At 42.9% G+C, this 19,791-nt stretch overlaps 1 protein-coding gene across 1 annotated transcript in view; it reads left to right on the plus strand.

Annotated features, from left to right (window-relative positions):
• The window catches only part of ADAMTS3 (ADAM metallopeptidase with thrombospondin type 1 motif 3), a 125,561-nt gene that overhangs the window by 94,113 nt on the left and 11,657 nt on the right, over positions 1-19,791 (plus strand). Inside the window, 6 exon segments of the mRNA XM_087723880.1 lie at positions 757-880; positions 6,863-6,943; positions 8,579-8,742; positions 9,955-10,120; positions 12,357-12,489; positions 17,338-17,545. Coding sequence (XP_087580006.1) covers positions 757-880; positions 6,863-6,943; positions 8,579-8,742; positions 9,955-10,120; positions 12,357-12,489; positions 17,338-17,545 — 876 coding nt within the window.

Raw genomic sequence — 19,791 nt, forward strand, 5'->3', positions numbered from 1 at the left:
CAAGGACCGGCCCATAGATTTCCACTGCTCTCCTCTCCTCTGTCACATCTATTCATCTCCACCTCCTGCCTTTTATCCCCAGAGATAGGGTGGGGCTTCACTAGCAGCGGTGGCTCTTCCGTCCCAAGGACCGGCCCATAGATTTCCACTGCTCTCCTCTCCTCTGCCTTCTGCATATCCATGTGTCAGACACTGGACCCAGCTGTTCCTCCTCTTCCTCATCCTCCTCCTCCAGACCTCACTCACTATTTGAGGGCTGACGGACGGACCAGGCTCCGTCTCTGTCTCCGTCTCCGTCTCTGTCTCTCTATCACTCTCTCTCTCTGCCACCTCCTTTCCCTCTTCCCCCTCGGAGCTCTCAGCTTGCCTTGGTGCTGACCCTGATTCCCACACCTCCTCCTCCTCCTCCTCCTCTGATTCAACTGCTGGAAGGGCCAGCGGCCAGCTGGCCATAACAACAGCATCGGGAACTGATACATTTCCATGTGGTGGTGCAGTGGTTAGAATGTAGTATTGCAGGGCTAACTTTGCCAGGAGTTCGATCCTGACTGGCTCAAGGTTGACTCCGCCTTCCATCCTTCCAAGGTCGGTAAAACGAGGATCCAGATTGTTGCGGGCAAAATGCTGACTCTGTAAACCACTTAGAGAAAGCTATAAATGACTACGAAGCAGTACAGAAGTCTTAAGGGCTATTGCTACATTTTCATCCGCATCTTCCTGCTTCTCTCCGTTCTGCTTATCTGCTTCTCTCGGCAGAAAGTTGGTTGCAACAAAGAGATCGGATCCAACAAAGCTGAAGACAAGTGTGGAGTTTGTGGAGGAGATAACTCACATTGCCGGACAGTGAAAGGGATCTTCACCAGAACCCCTAAGAAATCTGGTAAGGATAATAACCCATCTCCCTAACTTCATTATTAGTTTCTAAGCGGCGTTTTAATGATTCCAAAGGGCAGAAACAAAAGTTAAGAAGTTTGATCTAGGATACTATAGGAACAGGACTGTGGTGGGTTCCTACTGGTAGCAGCTTGTTAGGCTGAACCGGAAGCGACCCAGGCCTGCCACGCCCCTGAACTAGTTCTCCCGGTAGCACCTTAATCACCGCCATCTTGCTTTTGCTTCTGCACCTGCACAGAGCAATTTTATTTGTATTGCGCATGCACGCACAGCGTGCATCAAGGGTGCATATGTGCACAGCATGTCCCTGAGCGAACCGGCAGGAGTTTCTGTCGGAACCCACCCCTGGAACAGAAGTAGAAGAAACTGGAGGTGGAGTTAAAAGAGGGACCAGCCTAGAATCCTTGTGTAGTCACAAGTAAACTAAAATCCATCCTCCTTTGAATTCCATTGATCCTCACCTAACACCAAGCAAGTTCTCACTGTTAGTTGAAAAGATTCCTCTGTATACATTTTTAGCAATAAATCAGTTTAATTGGACCTTCGTGTGTGGGTTTCAAAATTTTTTAGAACCTCTTCTGTGGCCTTCTTTGTGGGAGTGGCTGGCCAGCCATGTAACCGGGTGGGAGTGGCTGGCCAGCCGTGTGACTGAGTGGGAATGGCTTGGCAGTCATGTGACTGGGTGGGCGTGGCCAACTTGTAAAATGTGGTGAAACCCACTTAACAACGCTCTTGGTTAGCAACCAAAATGTTGGCTCAGAAACTCTGGCATTTGAAGCACGCAAGTCTTAAAGCTGCCAAGTTACAAGACCCTTGCACCCCTAACCCTTTAGAAAAAAAACACCCCAGGGGTGTTCAAACTTGATAGCTTTAAGACTTGTGGACTTCAACTCCCAGAATTCCTCCTCTTGCTCTTCATCTTGATGATGGGTGGAAGGGCAGGGGGAGGGAGCTGGAACCGGTTCTAAACGGCACGGTAGATTTGGGGAACCTCTTCTATAGAAGAGGTTAGAAGTGGTAGGAACCCACCCCTGATGCGCATGCTCGCTGGTCACCTGATCTTCCAGTTTCTGGCATGCATGCACACAGGAAGACCAGTTGGCCCATGCACATGCTGGAACCTGGAAGAGCAATGTAGGACGGCTGGCGTGCACGAAGAGATAGCTCTGTGTGCCACTTCTGGCATGCGTGCCATAGGTTGTCCATCACGGGGATAGAATTTCTGGATTGTGTCTACTAATTTCACAAGTTTATTTCCACAAAAGCAAGTTGAACACTTCAAAAGTTCAACTGAAGGTTGCATAGCATAATAGTTTCATGATGTTCCTTTCCCCCCCTTCGATCAGCTAATTGGGTAAATTCACACAAATGTTTATACAACAGATGCCAGAGATGTATTCAAGGTAATGCATATCAGATTGTTGTGAAAAAAAACCCTGAGGGGGGCCTAGAGAGATCTGTATTTAAAGAAAAGCTTGTCATAAAAATAAGAAACAGAACCGAGGGAGAAAAAAAATAACTTTTCTTTCATATCTCTTGGGGGAGAAATAATTCACTCGAAGAAGGCTTCCCATAGGTAGCACAAACTAGCCCTAATTAATGTAAAACAAATAATTTGTTCATTTCACTTATTAGCAGTGTCACTATATTTATATTACAGAGACTTTAATGAAATTGAATTGAATTGAATTAAAGCTAATGAATTAAACAGTAGTACTTGATTCTGGGCTATGGTTCAGTGTAATATTTAAGTTCTCTTCAGCATGTGGATGAGGGCCATCTGGAAACTCCATGTCAACTGTAAGGAACGGTGTGAAATATCAAAAAATAAGGCTTTAGTTTTGCTTATTTAAATCGTGGGAAGACATTCTAGGCAGAGTCTGCTATGGGAACCAAAAAGATTTGAGCATCTGACTCTCCTATATTGCAATGAGTGGGAGAAAAATAGCAGTAGACTTATAAAGTTTGACAATTACTTCAAAAAATGGAATATATATATATATATATATATATATATATGTGTGTGTGTGTGTGTGTGTGTGTGTGTGTGTGTGTGTGTGTGTGTGTGTGTGTGTGTGTTTGTGCTGATAAATAAATAAAGGAAGACTAGTATAGATCTATTTCAAGCTATTTAGCTCTCATCAGCTACCCATACCCTTACTGGAATTCGCTAGCTGATGAGAGCTAAATAGCTTGAAATAGATCTATACTAGTCTCCCTTTATTTATTTATCAGCACAAACACAACACAAATATAACAAAAGCAACAGTAAAAATATTGGGTTTCTGTCTGGATTGTCTCTTATGACGAACCGATGGACAGAGAATGGAAGTAGTGACCTTCCTCCCATACTTGGGCATACCAGGGGTTGTGACTATATACACACACACACACACACACACACACACACATATATATATATATATGAAACCTTTGGGGAGGGGAGACACAACTAACTGATCATAGCCCTGTGAAAGTGGAGCCAACAACTGCAGCATAGAGCAAGGAACCGGTTAGTAGACCACTTCCTTGGAACCTGTCTGGATGAGGAGAGGACAGGAGATTGCCCATATGTGCTCCGGACAGCTGCTCCCTGTAGGGATTGCCTACAGGCAGTGATTTTCCATGTACTTGAGTGCCACAAGATGACAAGATTCAGCATTTTGCAAGGTCCCTTCCAACTCTGTTATTCTATTCTAAGCAAATTTTGTGAAGTTTTCATATTTATCTGAATTCATGATAGTTGTAAAATTATCCATAAATGAAGCTAAACAGACACAATTTTAATGTAATTTTTTGTTGTTCATCCTTGGTGATTGAGGATTATACTTTGGAGACCTATAACCATTATTTATATATTCCTGGTAAAGTTTTATTTTCGTCACTGAATTATTTTATTTTATTGTTTCGAAAAGTCCTCAAAAAAGTCTAACTTCTTCCAACAGGGAAACAATTAAGCAAGAGGTGTCAAAATGAACTCAAGTATCTGGAAAATGAAATCTGCAAGTATCCACTTGATTGTTTTTTCCCTTAGTCTTAACTTTCATTGACTGTGTTGTAAAAAAAAATTGCTCCAACGTCGACAAAAATATTTAAAATAGAGTTGGAGTGCAAATAATACATTTGATTGACCACAAAGCTCGTAACAAGACCCAGTCAATGAAAACTCAAGATTTTGGTGACCAGATCATTAACAAAAAATCATTTTGTTTAAGGGAAGACAAGAGGTGCATTTACTTTGGCCAAAGGAGCTCGTCATGTTTCCATTTCTAAAACCAGAGTATCAAAAAATATCCTGGGTAAGTTTTGGTCCCATTGAAGGATGACGGGCATCCATAGTCGCTCTTAATCCCTTTCTCACCCCTTCCTTCCTCATTGCTGGCAGACACTTACAAGAACTGCAAAGAAAAAAAAAAGACAAATCCTTTATGCTTCCTATGGCAATTTCTCCCGAGGGAAAGTTTGATAATTAGAATTGTTCATTAGAACTTTCTGTGATTCAGACTGTTGGAAGAAAGTGTTCTGAGCTAGGCTTCCCCAAAAAGCACGAAGCAGATTCCTGGTCCCGACAAAACCCCTTTTATTAAACGAATGTGAATTCCTCACATTCACATTCAGCCAAGACCTGGCAAACAGTCTTTCAAAAGGAATATTTGAATCTGCAGACCTTATATAGGTTAGAAAGCTGCCATGTAAATATTTCCCAAATGAGGTGCTGTGCAAGGAAAGACTTGGCACAGAGTCTCGGAGATCCACGGACAGATCTTCACACTCCTGAAATGAATTTAACGACTGAACGAATGAATTGTTTCCTGCAAAAGCCCACTCCCCTTTTGCTCCCCTTTTATTTCCTCTGGGAGGGGCCATTCATCGTCCACCTGTGGCCTTACTCCCAAGTCGACCCCTGTTCTTCAGCTGTTCCCTTCATCTGGCAGCTCTGCGCATGCGCACACTGGGAACAGGCTCCAGCTGTTCTTCTGCCTCACTGATGTCTAGCTCTGTAGGCACCTGATCACTGCCAGAGGGCCTCGGCCCCATCTCTGCCTCCAACACAGAGCCCTCATCCGAGCCTTCCCCAGCCTCCTGGACTGGCCCATGCTCCTCCCCAACCTTCTCGCTGTCCGAATCTGCTGCCAACTCCACTGGCCTCTGATGGGCTACAATAGAAAGCCCTGGGTTTGAATCCAAGCCGGGTCACAAATTATAGCAATAGCAATAGCAATAGCAGTAGACTTATATACCGCTTCATAGGCCTTTCAGGCCTCTCTAAGCGGTTTACAGAGAGTCAGCATATTGCCCCCAACAATCTGGGTCCTCATTTTACCCACCTCGGAAGGATGGAAGGCTGAGTCAACCCTGAGCCGGTGAGATTTGAACCGCTGACCTGCTGATCTAGCAGTAGCCTGCAGTGCTGCTTTTTAACCACTGCGCCACCTGGCCAGCACATTGAAGAGGAAGGTAGTTTTATTTGGCCGCTTAACGTGGAATATGGTTACAAAATTAGAATGCTGAAAGCTGTGATACTTATTAGAGGCGAAATGGCAGAACCTGTGGGTGGAGTTAAAAGAGGAATAAGCCTAGAATCTCTACATAGCCACATGCGAGTTAAGTCCAACTGTCATGTGCCAGGGAAATCAGGAGATCCAGGCAGTTCAAATGTGTAATAAGGATTCATTGTAAGCTTAAGCTCTCTACAAGAATCTGAACTACTAACGTTCAAGGGAAATTAGTGGGAATTAAGAACAGAAGGAATTCAAGCTGGGCGCAAAGGGACTCATAGCTGATGACATATTTGACCTCTCCCTCATTCTCAGTCAGGTCATCTACACTGTCCTTGAATTCTGTCATCTGAATCCAAGCAGCATCTAAATGTTATTTGGAGATTTCCCATGGATCAAAAGTGGTTTGATGCATGGCTGGGGTGTATGCGCATCAACAACGCACATGGATTTTGAAAGAATGTCCCCATGGTATGGTTTTCATCCATAAAAAACAGAAACATCAGCCTGCCAACAAAAGTGCGTATAGTCAAGGCTATGGTTTTCCCAGTTGCAATGGATGGCTGTGAAAGTTGGACCATGAGAAAGGCTGAGCACCAAAGAATTGCGGCCTTTGATCTCTGGTGCTGGAGAAGACTCCTGCATTGAGTCCCTTGGACTGCAAGGCCATCCAACCGGTCAGTCCTAGAGGAGATCAACCCTGATTGCTCTTTAGAAGGCCAGATCCTGAAGAGGAAACTCAAAGACTTTGGCCACCTAATGAGAAGGAAGGACTCCCTGGAGAAGAGCCTCATGCTGGGAAAGATTGAGGGCAAAAGAAGAAGGGGACGACAGAGAAGGAGGTGGCTGGATGGAGTCACCCAAGCAGTCGCTGTGAGCTTCAATGGACTTCAGAGGATGGTAGATGACAGGAAGGCCTGGAGGAACATTGTCCATGGGGTCACAATGAGTTGGACATGACTTCGCAACTAATAGCAACATGGTTTTCATCCATGAAACATAGGAAGCATAAATACTTGGTCTAAATCAGTGGTCTCCAACCTTGGCAACTTTAAGACTTGTGGACTTCAACTCCCAGAGTTCCTCAGCCAGCAAAGTTGGCTGAGGAACTCTGGGAGTTGAAGTCCACAGGTCTTAAAGTTGCCAAGGTTGGAGACCACTGGTCTAAATGATCTCAGTGTTATGTTCTTCAAAGAGCATAACAAAATAAGTGTCTTGCAGGGACCTTTCCTTGTCTTTCCCTTCTCTATGTAGAGTTGGGAAAGATAAGGCAGCCTAGGCCTCAAGCTGCAGGTCTTTCTATCTTCTCATTTAATGGTCAAAGACCTATGGATGGATGCGTCCTTCAATGGGATTTATCTCAACTTGCAACTAACTAATGCTAGCCAATTTTTTTCCTCTTTTTCCTTCTCCTCCTCCTCTTCCTTTTTTCTCGTCTGTCTCTCAATGCGTCGTTGCACATGCCAAAGGGTACCTTAAGATGTTTGACATCCCAGCGGGTGCTCGACATGTGACTGTCCAAGAAGATGAGGCTTCCCCTCACATTCTTGGTAAGTGCTTCTTCTTGGCCAAGTCTTCTTGGCCATCAGGCCAACAGGGCTGATGCCAAAGACTTCTCATTTTAGAAGCTGTGGGCATGGTTGCTTATGGGTAGCTGAGGGCATGTCTCCAAAACTTCAGGTGACTCCAGTGTATATTTCAGAGTATACTATCTTCACAAGCAACTCTTCCACCAGCGCAAGCGTTCACTTCAGTTGCTAGCTGTAGTACTTTTGTCTTGCGCACACAAGAGTTTCTGTCTAAGCTAATTTCTATGAGTCTTTGCTTCCATATTTTATAGAACACTTTGAGTGATGGATTACTTATTCAGCTATTTATTTTATTAGATTTATAGTCTACTAGCCAATAACCCAGCGTTGCCTGGATATTTATTTATTGGGGGCAGGGGGAAATGTTCAAACCAAACTTAATTTCTAACGTTGGATTTTTCCCCCTTACCAGAGGGAGCCCCCTTGTGGAGTACTGTGAAGCCGTTACCATGGCAACTCCACCTCGCTGCACAGTAGAAGCCATTTTAACAGCAGTACAGTAGAAGCCATTTTAAGGCACAACAGGCTGTATATAAACAGAGCACACACCCCGACCCGAGGGGTGTTAGGGGTGTCTTAACCCCCCCCCCCCTAGTATTTGTTTCCAGAGAGTAAGTCATCTGTGTACCAAGTTTGGTTGAAATTGATCAAGGCGTTCCAGAGTATGCTGGAATACACACACACAGTCAGATAGATAGATAGATAGATAGATAGATAGATAGATAGATAGATAGATAGATAGATAGATAGATAGATAGATAGATAGATAGATAGATAGATGATAGATGATAGATGATAGATGATAGATGATAGATGATAGATGATAGATAGATAGATGATAGATGATAGATAGATAGATAGATAGATAGATAGATAGATAGATAGATAGATAGATAGATAGATAGTTAGATAGATAGTTAGATAGTTAGATAGACAGATTTACTAACAGATGTTTTAGAAAAAATTGTTCAGAAACCCTTCCTCTTTAAAAAAAAAAAAGTGTCGCTCAAAGAAAGCCAGTTTGGTCTCGGGCCTTTCACCAGGCGATGTGAATTCTACTCCCACCTTAGGCATTAAAGCTGCCTTGGTAACTTTGGCCCAATCACCAGGAGACTATGAATTCTAGTGCCACTTTCGATATGAACGTTGGCTGGGTGTCTTTGGACCAGTCACTCTCTCTCAGCCCAACTCACCTCACAGGGTTGTTATTGTGGGGAAAATAAGAGGAAGAAGGTGTGTGGGATATGTTCACCACCTTGAGTTATTTGTAAAAATAATAAAGGCAAAAGTAAGTAAGTAAGTAAGTAAGTAAGTAAGTAAGTAAGTAAGTAAGTAAGTAACTTAGTAAGTAAGTAACTTAGTAACTTAGTAAGTAACTTAGTAAGTAAGTAAGTATGTAAGTAACTTAGTAAGTAAGTAAGTGAATAAAAATATGGAAGCATTGAGAAGTTCTAGATTGTCTCCAGAACAAAAGAAGTTATTGGCGTCAAGAAGCTATATCATAAGGACTAAACATTTTGTCTTGGCTTTGAAGAAAAAAAGAATTGGAATCTTGCCTATGAAGAGTTGACCGCTTATTGCCTTTGTTCCTTTTAGCCATTAAGAACCAAGCAACTGGCCACTATATCCTAAATGGCAAAGGAGAAAGATCCACCTCTCGTTCCTTCATCGACTTTGGCTTAGAATGGGAATATCACATAGAAGACGGTATAGAAACTCTTCAGACAGATGGGCCTTTGCACGATGCCATTCTTGTTCTGGTAAGTCACATTACGCTGGCAGTTTATTTTCCTCACAATCTTAACAGAGTCTACCTTTCTGCCTACAAGAACTGTAAATTTCAACTCAAAGCCCTCAACTCTATTGACGTTATTCTCAAAAGTATGTCCCATTAAAAGTTAACGGCAATTTTTTTCGAAGAGGATGCATCTCGGGCTTGTCCTAATCTATTAAAGGGCATATTAAGACGTGCATTAAGCTCAGTGGCTTAATGACGTTGGAGATGGTCTCAATTCTAGCAGTTCGAGCCTAAGCATTACCTGTTGGGGTAAGCTCCTGTCACTCACCTCAGCTTCTGTCCACCTAACTGTTCGAAACCATGTTCTATGCGAGTAGATAGATAGGTACCACTTTGATGGGGAAACAAACGGTGCTCTATGCAGGCAGTCAGATTCCAGATGGCTCTGAACCTTCCCGGTTGTGATATCCACTTGAGAGACAACTCTGGGAAGGGAGGGGGTCTTGGGTGACACTGCAGGAAAAGCCACTCTGGTGCGAAGCCAGCTCACTCTCCTGTCATACACCTTGGGAAGTGCGCAAGCATGTCCTATAACAGGGCTAGTACCGTGGCAAGCCAAACTACTACTTTGCAACAGGATGGTCTCCTAGATACTGTAACAATACCATATGCTAATCCAGGGGTAGGTTTCTCGCCCCGTTCCAACCGGTTCGGTTGGAACGGGGCCGGCGGCGTCCTCGTGCAACCGCGCGGGTGAGCGCATGCGTACTAGCATCTGCGCAACGCTCCAGCTGCTCCTGGACGATCGCGCAGGCGCTGTATGCGTCCTGCGCATGCGTGGAAGCGCAGAACTCGTCAAAACCGGGTAAGGACCGCGGGCGGGCGGGCGCACCCTTCGCCGTTCCCGGAAGTTACTTACTTCCGGGTTCGGCGACCAACCGGTTCGCAGGGACCGCCGCAAACCGGTTGAAACCCACCCCTGTGCTAATCATAAGCGATACATTGGTTCTGAATGGAAAAATGCCAGTCGCTGAAATTCTTACAGCCTGATCTCTTTCAGCTTAATAAATCTTGCTGAAGAAGAATCTGCACAAATACGGTATGGAAAGAATTGAGGGGTTCTTTTGAGGGGCGGGGTGGGGTCAAGGCAATTGCTGAAGTACCTAATAAGGTAGAGAAGGATTCCCTGTTTTCTAATACTGACAGCTTCTTTTGTCATCCCGTCCTTTTACAGGTAATTCCTCAGGATAACAATACCCAATCCAGCCTGATTTACCGATACATAATTCATGAAGATTCTGTGCCCAATGTCAGCAGTAACAATGTCCTTCAGGAGGAACTGGACACCTTTGAGTGGGCTTTGAAGAGTTGGTCCCAGTGCTCCAAACTCTGTGGAGGAGGCATGTTGGAATAGTTGGGAAGGGGAGAACAAGGGGATGTCTACATTTTGTACCTAGGGATAGGTTGATAATTCATCCCTGGGTTGTGGCCTGCCAGTGGCCAGCAGATTCGGACAGTGAGGGGGTTGGGGAGGAACATGGGCCAGTCCTGGAGTCTGGGGAAGGCTCTGATGAGGGCTCTGTGTCGGAGGCAGAGAGGGGGCCAGGGCCGTATGCTAGTTATCAGCTGCCTTCAAAGTCAGACATCAGTGAGGCAGAGGAACAGATGGAGCCTGTTCCCAGTGCGCGCATGCACAGAGTTGCCAGAGGAAGGGAACAGCTAAAGAACAGGGGTCGACTTGGGAGTAAGGCCACAGGTAGAATGGCCCCTCCCATAGGAAATAAAAGAGGAGCGAAAGGGGAGTGGAGTTTGCAGGAGACCATTAGTTCGCTTAATTGGTTCGTGACTCCCCGAGACTCCTTGCCAAGTTTTGCAGAGATCGGCCTGGCAGCTCTCCAAGCCAGATAAGGTCCGTGACTGTAAATCCTCCCTTGAAAGACTTTGCTGGATGTGAATGAGCAGAATTGACAGCAAATTAATAAAACAAACAAGGAGTTTGTTTCGTGCTCTTGGGACGCCTCCGTCAGAATGTTCATAGATACGTTCTGCCCTATTATATTTTCTCTAATAAATCCCCTCAATGGTTGATTTTGAAACATTCCTTTTTAAAATGGGCCTCCATAAAATGAACATTCCCTAAAGTATTTTCTTGAGTACACACAATTTTAATATGCATTTCAGCATGCACATTAAATGCAACTAATAGGCAGCTCTCTATCTAAACCGGGAACAATTCAGAAATATTTGCACATCCCCAGTTGCTGACCATTCATCCGAAACAGGCAAACAAATGTAAAATTTTAGGGAAAAAGGGGGAGGATGATTGTCGCGGGAAATTCAAATATTTTGCAAAGCACCAGAGGGGAAGACAAGAAACAATGGATGGGAACTAATCAAGGAGAGATGCACTCTGACAAGATAGTGGGGAACGGAAGGATTTGTATTCCTTGCAGACAGCTGGTCATTTGCATTCTTTTAGAGAGTGCTTGAGGCTACTTGGAGGACAGAGATAAACTTCCAAGTGGCCTCACTGACCCTCTAAAAGGATGCAAATGACCAACTGTTTGCAAGGAGTATAAATCCTTCCGTTTCCCACTATCCAGTCAGAGATGAAGAAGCTTCTGGGATGAGAAGCGAAACACCCTCAAAGAAAAAAGAAATCCAGTTGCCTCCAGAAAAAGCACATTGGGGACATCAGTTGACTAGATTCCCGTACACAGGCATGAGCAATAAATCACTTTTGTTCCAATTTTGTATGTGGCCTTGGTCCTTCACACCCAACAGTGGCAGTGTTTTGTTCCCAATCTTGGATAAATCATTTAAGATGAAAAATGTGCATTATGTTTAGCTAGATCTTTTCATTCAACCACGGTGCGCTATGGTGGCGCAGTGGTTAGAGTGCAGTACTGCAGGCTATTTCTGCTGCCTGCCGGCTGCCTGCTATTCAAGGTCCTACTTACCATTCATAAAGCGCTCCATGGTAGTGGATCTGGCTATTTGAGAGACCGCCTTCTGCCAATTACCTCCCTCCGTCCCATCAGATCGCATAGAGTAGGCCTCCTCCGAATCCCATCCGCCAGTCAGTGCCGACTGGCGACTACGCGGAGGAGAGCCTTCTCAGTTGCAGCTCCGACACTTTGGAACGATCTCCCCGTGGAGATCCGCACCCTCACCACCGTCCAGGCCTTCCGCACAGCCCTCAAGATCTGGCTATCCCGTCAGGCCTGGGGATAAGACTTTACTCTCGCCCCTCCCGAATGTTGCATGAATGTTGTGTTTTTACCGCTAATTATTTTTTACTCACATTTTCTTTTTGTGTTTTGTCCTGCACTCCCCTCCCCTATTATTGTAAGCCGCCCTGAGTCCCCTCAGGGAAAAGGGTGGCCTATAAATGTTTAATAAAACTAAAAAAAAAAAAAAAACTAAACTATTTGGCAGTTCGATCCTGACCGGCTCAAGGTCGACTCATCCTTCCATCTATCTGACGTCGATAAAATGAGGACCCAGATTGTTGGGGGGCAAGAGGCTGGCTCTGTCAACCGCTTAGAGAGGGTGGTAACGCACTATAAAGCGGCATATAAGTCTAAGTGCTGTTGCTATTAACACGGATATTATCTGTTCTCCCACGCTCTCCAGGTTTCCAATACACCAAATACGGATGCCGCAGGAAAAGTGATAACAAAATGGTGCAGCGCGGCTTCTGCGATGCCAGTAAAAAGCCTAAACCGATTCGTAGGATGTGCAACCTTCAGGAGTGCGTTCAGCCATTGTAAGTATCTACTCGTTCCCCCATATTGTAATTTGTGCTGGCCACTCAGGTTAAACAAAGGAACTTCCTCTTGCAGAGCGTAGCATCTCTCCTTAAGTAAACAACGTGCAGATTTGCTCCATTGACAGTCTTGTTTTTATACCTGTTGACAAAGGAGAGCCACTTTGGTGTAGTGGTTAAGGTGCTGACCTAGGAACCTGGGGACTGTGAGTTCTAGTCCCAGTTTAGGCATGAAAGCTGTTGCGTTGACTTTGAGCCAATCAACAGGGGACTCTACGTTCTAGCCCCGCCTTAGCCATGAAAGCTGACTGGATGAATTTGGGCCAATCACCAGGAGATGCTGAGTTCGAGTGAATGCCACATGAAAGCCACCTGGGTGATTTTGGGCCAGTTACCCTCTCTCAGCCCAACCCATCTCACGGGGTGGTTGTTGTGGGGGAAATAGGAGGAGGAAGGAGTACTAGGAATGTTTGCCATCATGAGTCACTTATAAAGTCATAAAGGTGGAATGAAAATCGGGTAAATAAATAAAAAAAATGGAATAGAATAGAATTAATAGGAATGGAATGGAATATAGACTAGAGAATGGAGTGGAATGGAATAGAAATAGAATAGAATAGAAATAATGGAATGGAATAGAATGGAATAGAATAGAATAGAATAGAATAGAATAGAATAGAATAGAATAGAATAGAATAGAATAGAATAGAATAGAATAGAATAGAATAGAATAGAATAGAATAGAATAGAATATAGAGTAGAGAGTGGAGTGGAATAGAATAGAATAGAATAGAATAGAATAGAATAGAATAGAATAGAATAGAATAGAATAGAATAGAATAGACTATAGAGTGGAGTGGAGTGGAATACGAATAGGAATAAGAATAGACTAGAAATAATGGAATAGAATAGATTATAGAGTAGAGAGTGGAGTGGAATAGGAATAGGAATAGGAATAGAATAGAATAGAATAGAATAGAATAGAATAGAAAGTAGGGAAGAAAGTAGAGTAGGGAATGGAATAGAATAGAATAGAATATAGAGTGGAGTGGAATGGAATAGGAATAAGAATAGAATAGAAATAATGGAATAGAATAGAATATAGAGTAGAGAGTGGAGTGGAATAGGAATAGAAATAGGAATAGAATAGAATAGAATAGAATAGAATAGAATAGAATAGAATAGAAAGTAGGGAAGAAAGTAGAGTAGGGAATGGAATAGAATAGAATAGAATAGAATATAGAGTGGAGTGGAATGGAATAGGAATAGGAATAAGAATAGAATAGAAATAATGGAATAGAATAGATTATAGAGTAGAGAGTGGAGTGGAATAGGAATAGGAATAGAATAGAATAGAATAGAATGTAGGGAAGAAAGTAGAGTAGGGAATGGAATGGAATAGAATAGAATATAGAGTGGAGTGGAATAGAATAGGAATAAGAATAGAATAGAAATAATGGAATAGAATAGAATATAGAGTAGAGAGTGGAGTGGAATAGGAATAGGAATAGAATAGAATACAACGTAGAGTAGGGAAGAAAGTAGAGTAGGGAGTGAAGTGGAGTGGAATAGAATAGAATAGAATAGAAAAATAAAATAAAATAAAATAAAATAAAATAAAATAAATAAAATAAAATAAAATAAAATAAAATAAAATAAAATAAAATAAAATAAAATAAAATAAAATAAAATAAAATAAAATAAAATAAAATAAAATAAAATAAAATAAAATAAAATAAAATAAAATAAAATAAAATAAAATAAAATAAAATAAAAAGCTTCCAACCTGAAGTCTGAAGATTGGCCATAAAATGAGATTCCAACCTCATCTGTAATATTATAACAAGCATCTCTGTGCCCCAAGGGTATGGCGGAGGGAAAGAGAGCATTCTTTGTTTTGAAAACAAAGCAAAAAAAAAACACAACCTGTTGCTCAACTCTACTGTACATTACAAGAGAACATCATGCAGAGTCATGTTCATTTAGAGAGACTCTCCAGTAGGTAAAGAAAATCAACCACATTGCCTTAGACTCCAGCGCTGAGCTTTTACAATTCGGGTTTATTAAGGTGCTGATTCTTGGCAAATAGGAATAACTCGATTTCCCTTGGATTGATGTATTTATTTGTTTCGTGCGGTGCAGGAAAATGCAGCCCAGTGCATCAAAATTCATTGAAAGAACCTCTAAAATGTGTCTCAAAATATAAAACCTCAGAGCAGCGAATTACAGGTAGCCTTTGACTTACAACAGTTCATTCGAAGTTACAACAGCCCTGAAAAAAAAAGTGACATGACCATTTTTCACACTTACAACCGTTGCACCTTCCCCATGGACACGTGATCAAAATTCAAATGCTTAGCCACGGACTCGTATTTGTGACGGTTGCCGTATCCCTGGGTCCTTTTACCACCTTCTGACAAGCATAGTCAATGGGGGAATCAGATTCACTTAATGACTGTGTTAGTAATTTGACCCCAGCAGCGATTGACAAGAAACATCACAAATAACATATATTTACACACACATACACACATACACACAATAACATGCACAAACACACATACATACTTATATGTTGCAGCAGATTGAGGTTTGTAATCTACTTACGAAAGACCAGGACTCGATACCACGAAGGTGAGAGAAACAGGTTTATTTGATGCATCGAGTTCAGCGTGCTCACACACCAAAATCTGAACTGCCTGGGCTCTGCCCAGGATGCTACTTTTATGCCGTGTTCCACACTGTGCATTCTCAAGGCGTTTCCATACACGAGACAAGCATGACATTTCGAAAAGGAGAAGTTCATTTGGAATGTTACAGAGAAGTACATAGGAGAAATACAAAAAAGAGAAGTTCCTCCTATAATGTCTTAAGCTGTGAGCAGTTTTACCTCTGTTCTATCTCTCACCCATGCCTGGCTTCCTGTGCCCCTCCTTTACAGGGTCTTGCCACACTGTTCAGCCCTATTTTTAATACTTATGAGGAAGTTGGAGAGAAAAGTTCACTCCAGCTAAAAGTCAACTTTGGGACTCCAGGGCACTAGAATGAAAAGCCAAACTAATATGAATTTATAAGGTCCATTCTATTAAGACCACCTAACCTGGCCAGCCACTGGTGGGTTTACCTGTGCAACCCCTGCTGCATCACATACATATGGTATATATCTATATCTATATCTATATCTATATCTATATCTATATCTATATCTATATCTATATCTATATCTATATCTATATCTATATCTATATCTATATCTATATCTATATCTATATCTATATCTATATCTATATCTATATCTATATCTATATCTATATCTATATCTATATCTATATCATCTATATCTATATCTATATCTATATCATCTATACCGTATTTTCACCCATATAACCCGCCCACGCAAATAACCCGCCCACGCGAATAACCCGCGGGTTTTCGGGATCGTGTAAAATATTTTCCGTATACCCCGCCCACGCATATAACCCGCGACGAGTAAGAGAGAAGGGAAACAGCTGAGATGGGGGGGAAGAAACGGAGAAAGAAGCCTGCGCAAGCTGGGGAAGAGGAAAGGAACGGAGGAGAAGGAAACAGCTGAGATCGGGGTGGGGGAAGAAACGGAGAAAGAAGCCTGCGCAAGCTGGGGAAGAGAAAAGGAACGGAGGAGAAGGAAACAGCTGAGATCGGGGTGGGGGAAGAAACGGAGAAAGAAGCCTGTGCAAGCCTCCGATCGTGTAAAATATTTTCCGTATACCCCGCCCACGCATATAACCCGCAGGGGGCGCTGTGCATGTAAAAAACGCATATAACCCGCGGGTTATATGGGTGAAAATACGGCATCTATATCTATATCTATATCTATATCTATATCTATATCTATATCTATATCTATATCTATATCTATATCTATATCTATATCTATATCTATATCTATATCTATATCTATATCTATATCTATATCTATATCATCTATATCATCTATATCATCTATATCATCTATATCTATATCTATATCTATATCTATATCTATATCTATATCTATATCTATATCTATATCTATATCTATATCTATATCTATATCTATATCTATATCTATATCTATATCTATATCTATATCATCTATATCTATATCTATATCATCTATATCTATATCTATATCTATATCTATATCTATATCTATATCTATATCTATATCTATATCTATATCTATATCTATATCTATATCTATATCTATATCTATATCTATATCTATATCTATATCTATATCTATATCTATATCTATATCTAATCTTCTATATCTCTATCTCTATCTAATCTTCTATATCTATATCTATCTATATCTATCTATCTATCTATCTATCTATCTATCTATCTATCTATCTATCTATCTAGCCATCTCTATCTGTCTGTCTGTCTGTCTATATATATATATATAAACAGATGTGTGTGTATGTCTGTCTGTGTCTATGTGTTCGTGTTCCAGCATAACTCTGGAACGCCTCGAGCAATTTCAGCAAAACTTGATACACAGATGACTTACCCTCTGGAAGCAAATACTGTGGGGTAAGAGTCTCCTAAAACCCCTTGAGGCGTGTGTTCTGTTAAGATACAGCCTGTTGTGCCTTAAAATGGCTTCTACCCCACTGCCATAAAATGGCTTCTACTGTAGAGCGCAGTGGAGTTGCCATGGTAACGGCTTCACAGTACTCCACAAGGGGGGCTCCCTCTGGCAAAGGAGAAAATCCAACATTAGAAATTACGTTTGGTCCGGACATTTTTTCCCCTATAAATAAATATTCAGGCAACGCCAGGTAATCGGCTAGTAAAGAATAAAACATTCCTTCTGTTTTGCAGCTGGGTAGCAGAAGAATGGGAGCACTGCACCAAAACCTGTGGGACGTCCGGTTACCAAATACGAAGTGTACGTTGCGTTCAGCCGCTTCACGATGGTGCAAACCGCTCCGTCCATTTTAAGTACTGCAGTGGAGAACGTCCGGAGAGTCGCAGGCCTTGTAATAGGGCGCCATGTCCGGCTCAATGGAAAACAGGGCCGTGGAATCCAGTAAGCATCTAAAGCAGTGGGAGTCAACCTGGTCCCTACCGCCCACTAGTGGGCGTTCCGGCTTTCATGGTGGGCGGTGGGGGGTTTGCTGTAACTCTGCTTTATAAATTTTATAAAGTAAAGTTACTTCCCTACTTGATAAATCACCATTACTGTGGAACCGGTGGGCGGTTAGAAAATTTTACTACTAACAGAGATACAAAAGTGGGCGGTAGGTATAAAAAGGTTGACTACCCCTGATCTAAAGCCTTCTCATTTCTGGAAACTAGCAAAACTTGAACTAGCTTCTGATACTTTCGAAAAGGTTATTTTCTTCCCTGACTGTTACATTTAACTCTAATAGTGATCAGGGCTAAGGCAATGTACAATACAATATTGAATTGAATTGAATTTATTGCATTTATATGCCGCCCTTTTCCCCCAAGGGAACTCAGGGCGGCTCACAATCCAAGTCAGGGAAGGGGGTACAGATAAGGGATAAAAAAGACGAACAGAACAATACACAATTTAAAAGCACACAACAACCATACCATTCGAGGGGGGGGGCAGAAGCTCTTTAGCCCCAGGCCTGTCGGAACAGCCAGGTTTTAAGGGCTTTGCGGAAGGCCTGGAGGGTGGTGAGGGTTCGAATCTCCATGGGGAGCTCGTTCCAGAGGGTCGGAGCAGCCACAGAGAAGGCTCTCCTCCGGGTAGTCGCCAGTCGGCATTGGCCGGCGGATGGAATTCGGAGGAGGCCTAATCTGTGGGATCTAATCGGTCTATTGGAGGTAATTGGCAGCAGGCGGTCTCTCAAGTACAGTACAGTACAATACAATACAATACAATACAATACAATAGCAGAGTTGGAAGGGAACTTGGAGGTCTTCTAGTCCAACCCCCTGCCTAGGCAGGAAACCTTATACCGTTTCAGACAAATGGCTATCCAACCTCTTCTTAAAGGCTTCCAGTGTTGGGGCATTCACAACTTCTGGAGACAAGTTGTTCCACTGATTAATTGTTCTCACTGTCAGGAAATTTCTCCTCGGTTCTAAGTTGCTTCTCTCCTTGATTAGTTTCCACCCGTTGCTTCTTGTCCTGCCCTCAGGTGCCTTGGAGAATAGCTTGACTCCCTCTTCTTTGTGGCAACCCCTGAGATATTGGAAGACTGCTATCATGTCTCCCCTAGTCCTTCTTTCCATTAAACTAGACCTACCCAGTTCCTGCAACCGTTCTTCATATATTTTAGTCTCCAGTCCCCTAATCCTCTTTGTTGCTCTTCTCTGCACTCTTTCTAGAGTCTCCACATCTTTTCTACATCGATCAAAACTGAATGCAGTATTCCAAGTGTGGCCTTACCAAGGCCTCATAAAGTGCTATTAACCCTTCACATGCTTCTACTTCTACACCTTTCCATGACCAATTGGAAAGCTCAGCTTTGATTTTCTCAAATGAAGTTTTTCTACATCAATATTATTGACTACTGGCCAAGATTTGACCTTGAGATCACTATCTGAAAATGGTTCCTGTCCTTACTTATTCAGTTACGTCCAGAAGGAACGAGTGTTCTTCTATTTAAGCCAGGGTGTCAAACGCAAGGCCAGAGGGGCGTGATCTGGCCCTTGGGGCTGCACTGCAAACATCAGTAAAGGAACGGTTGTAAGTCTAGGACCAAAATGGCGGACCCATAGGACGTGTGCCACAGGTGGCACATGGAGCCATATCTGAGGGCATGTGAGGTGTTGCCCTATGTCAGCTACAGAGCACATGCACACAATGACCAGCTGATTTTCGGCCTTCTGGAGAGTGGGGGAGGCCGTTTTCACCCTCTCCAGGCGTCAAGAAAGCCTGGGGAGGGCAAAAAACGGGCCTAACGGGCCTACCGGAAGTTTGGAAACGAACTTCCGGTAGGCCTGTTGTGCCGTTTTTCGCCCTCCCCAGGCTTTTCTGGAGCCTGGGGAGGGCAAAAAATGGCCCAGGGGCCCAGGGAAGGGTTCTAGTTTGCGTTACTGCTGATTCACTCGGGCGCTGCAGGTGTGTATGCATTTTGCATACAGGAGCTGGATGGGCAGTAACATGTGCTTGATGCCCGGTCCGCACACATGCAGAGTAGTAAAAAAAAAATGCTTCTGTGCATGCAGAAAAACCAAAATGGTGGAACCTACAGCAGTGCTGATAGAATTGATTTGGGGGGGGGGGTCCAGCCGAGCTACTACCTACTCAGCCAAACCAGGCCGAACTGGTAGCAACTTGTTGTGGCCCAGCAGGAG

This window comes from Thamnophis sirtalis, unplaced genomic scaffold (genome assembly GCF_051295495.1).
Source record: "Thamnophis sirtalis isolate CommonGarterSnake01/CBP01778 unplaced genomic scaffold, rThaSir2_p1.2 scaffold_10, whole genome shotgun sequence".
NCBI lineage: Eukaryota > Metazoa > Chordata > Lepidosauria > Squamata > Natricidae > Thamnophis > Thamnophis sirtalis.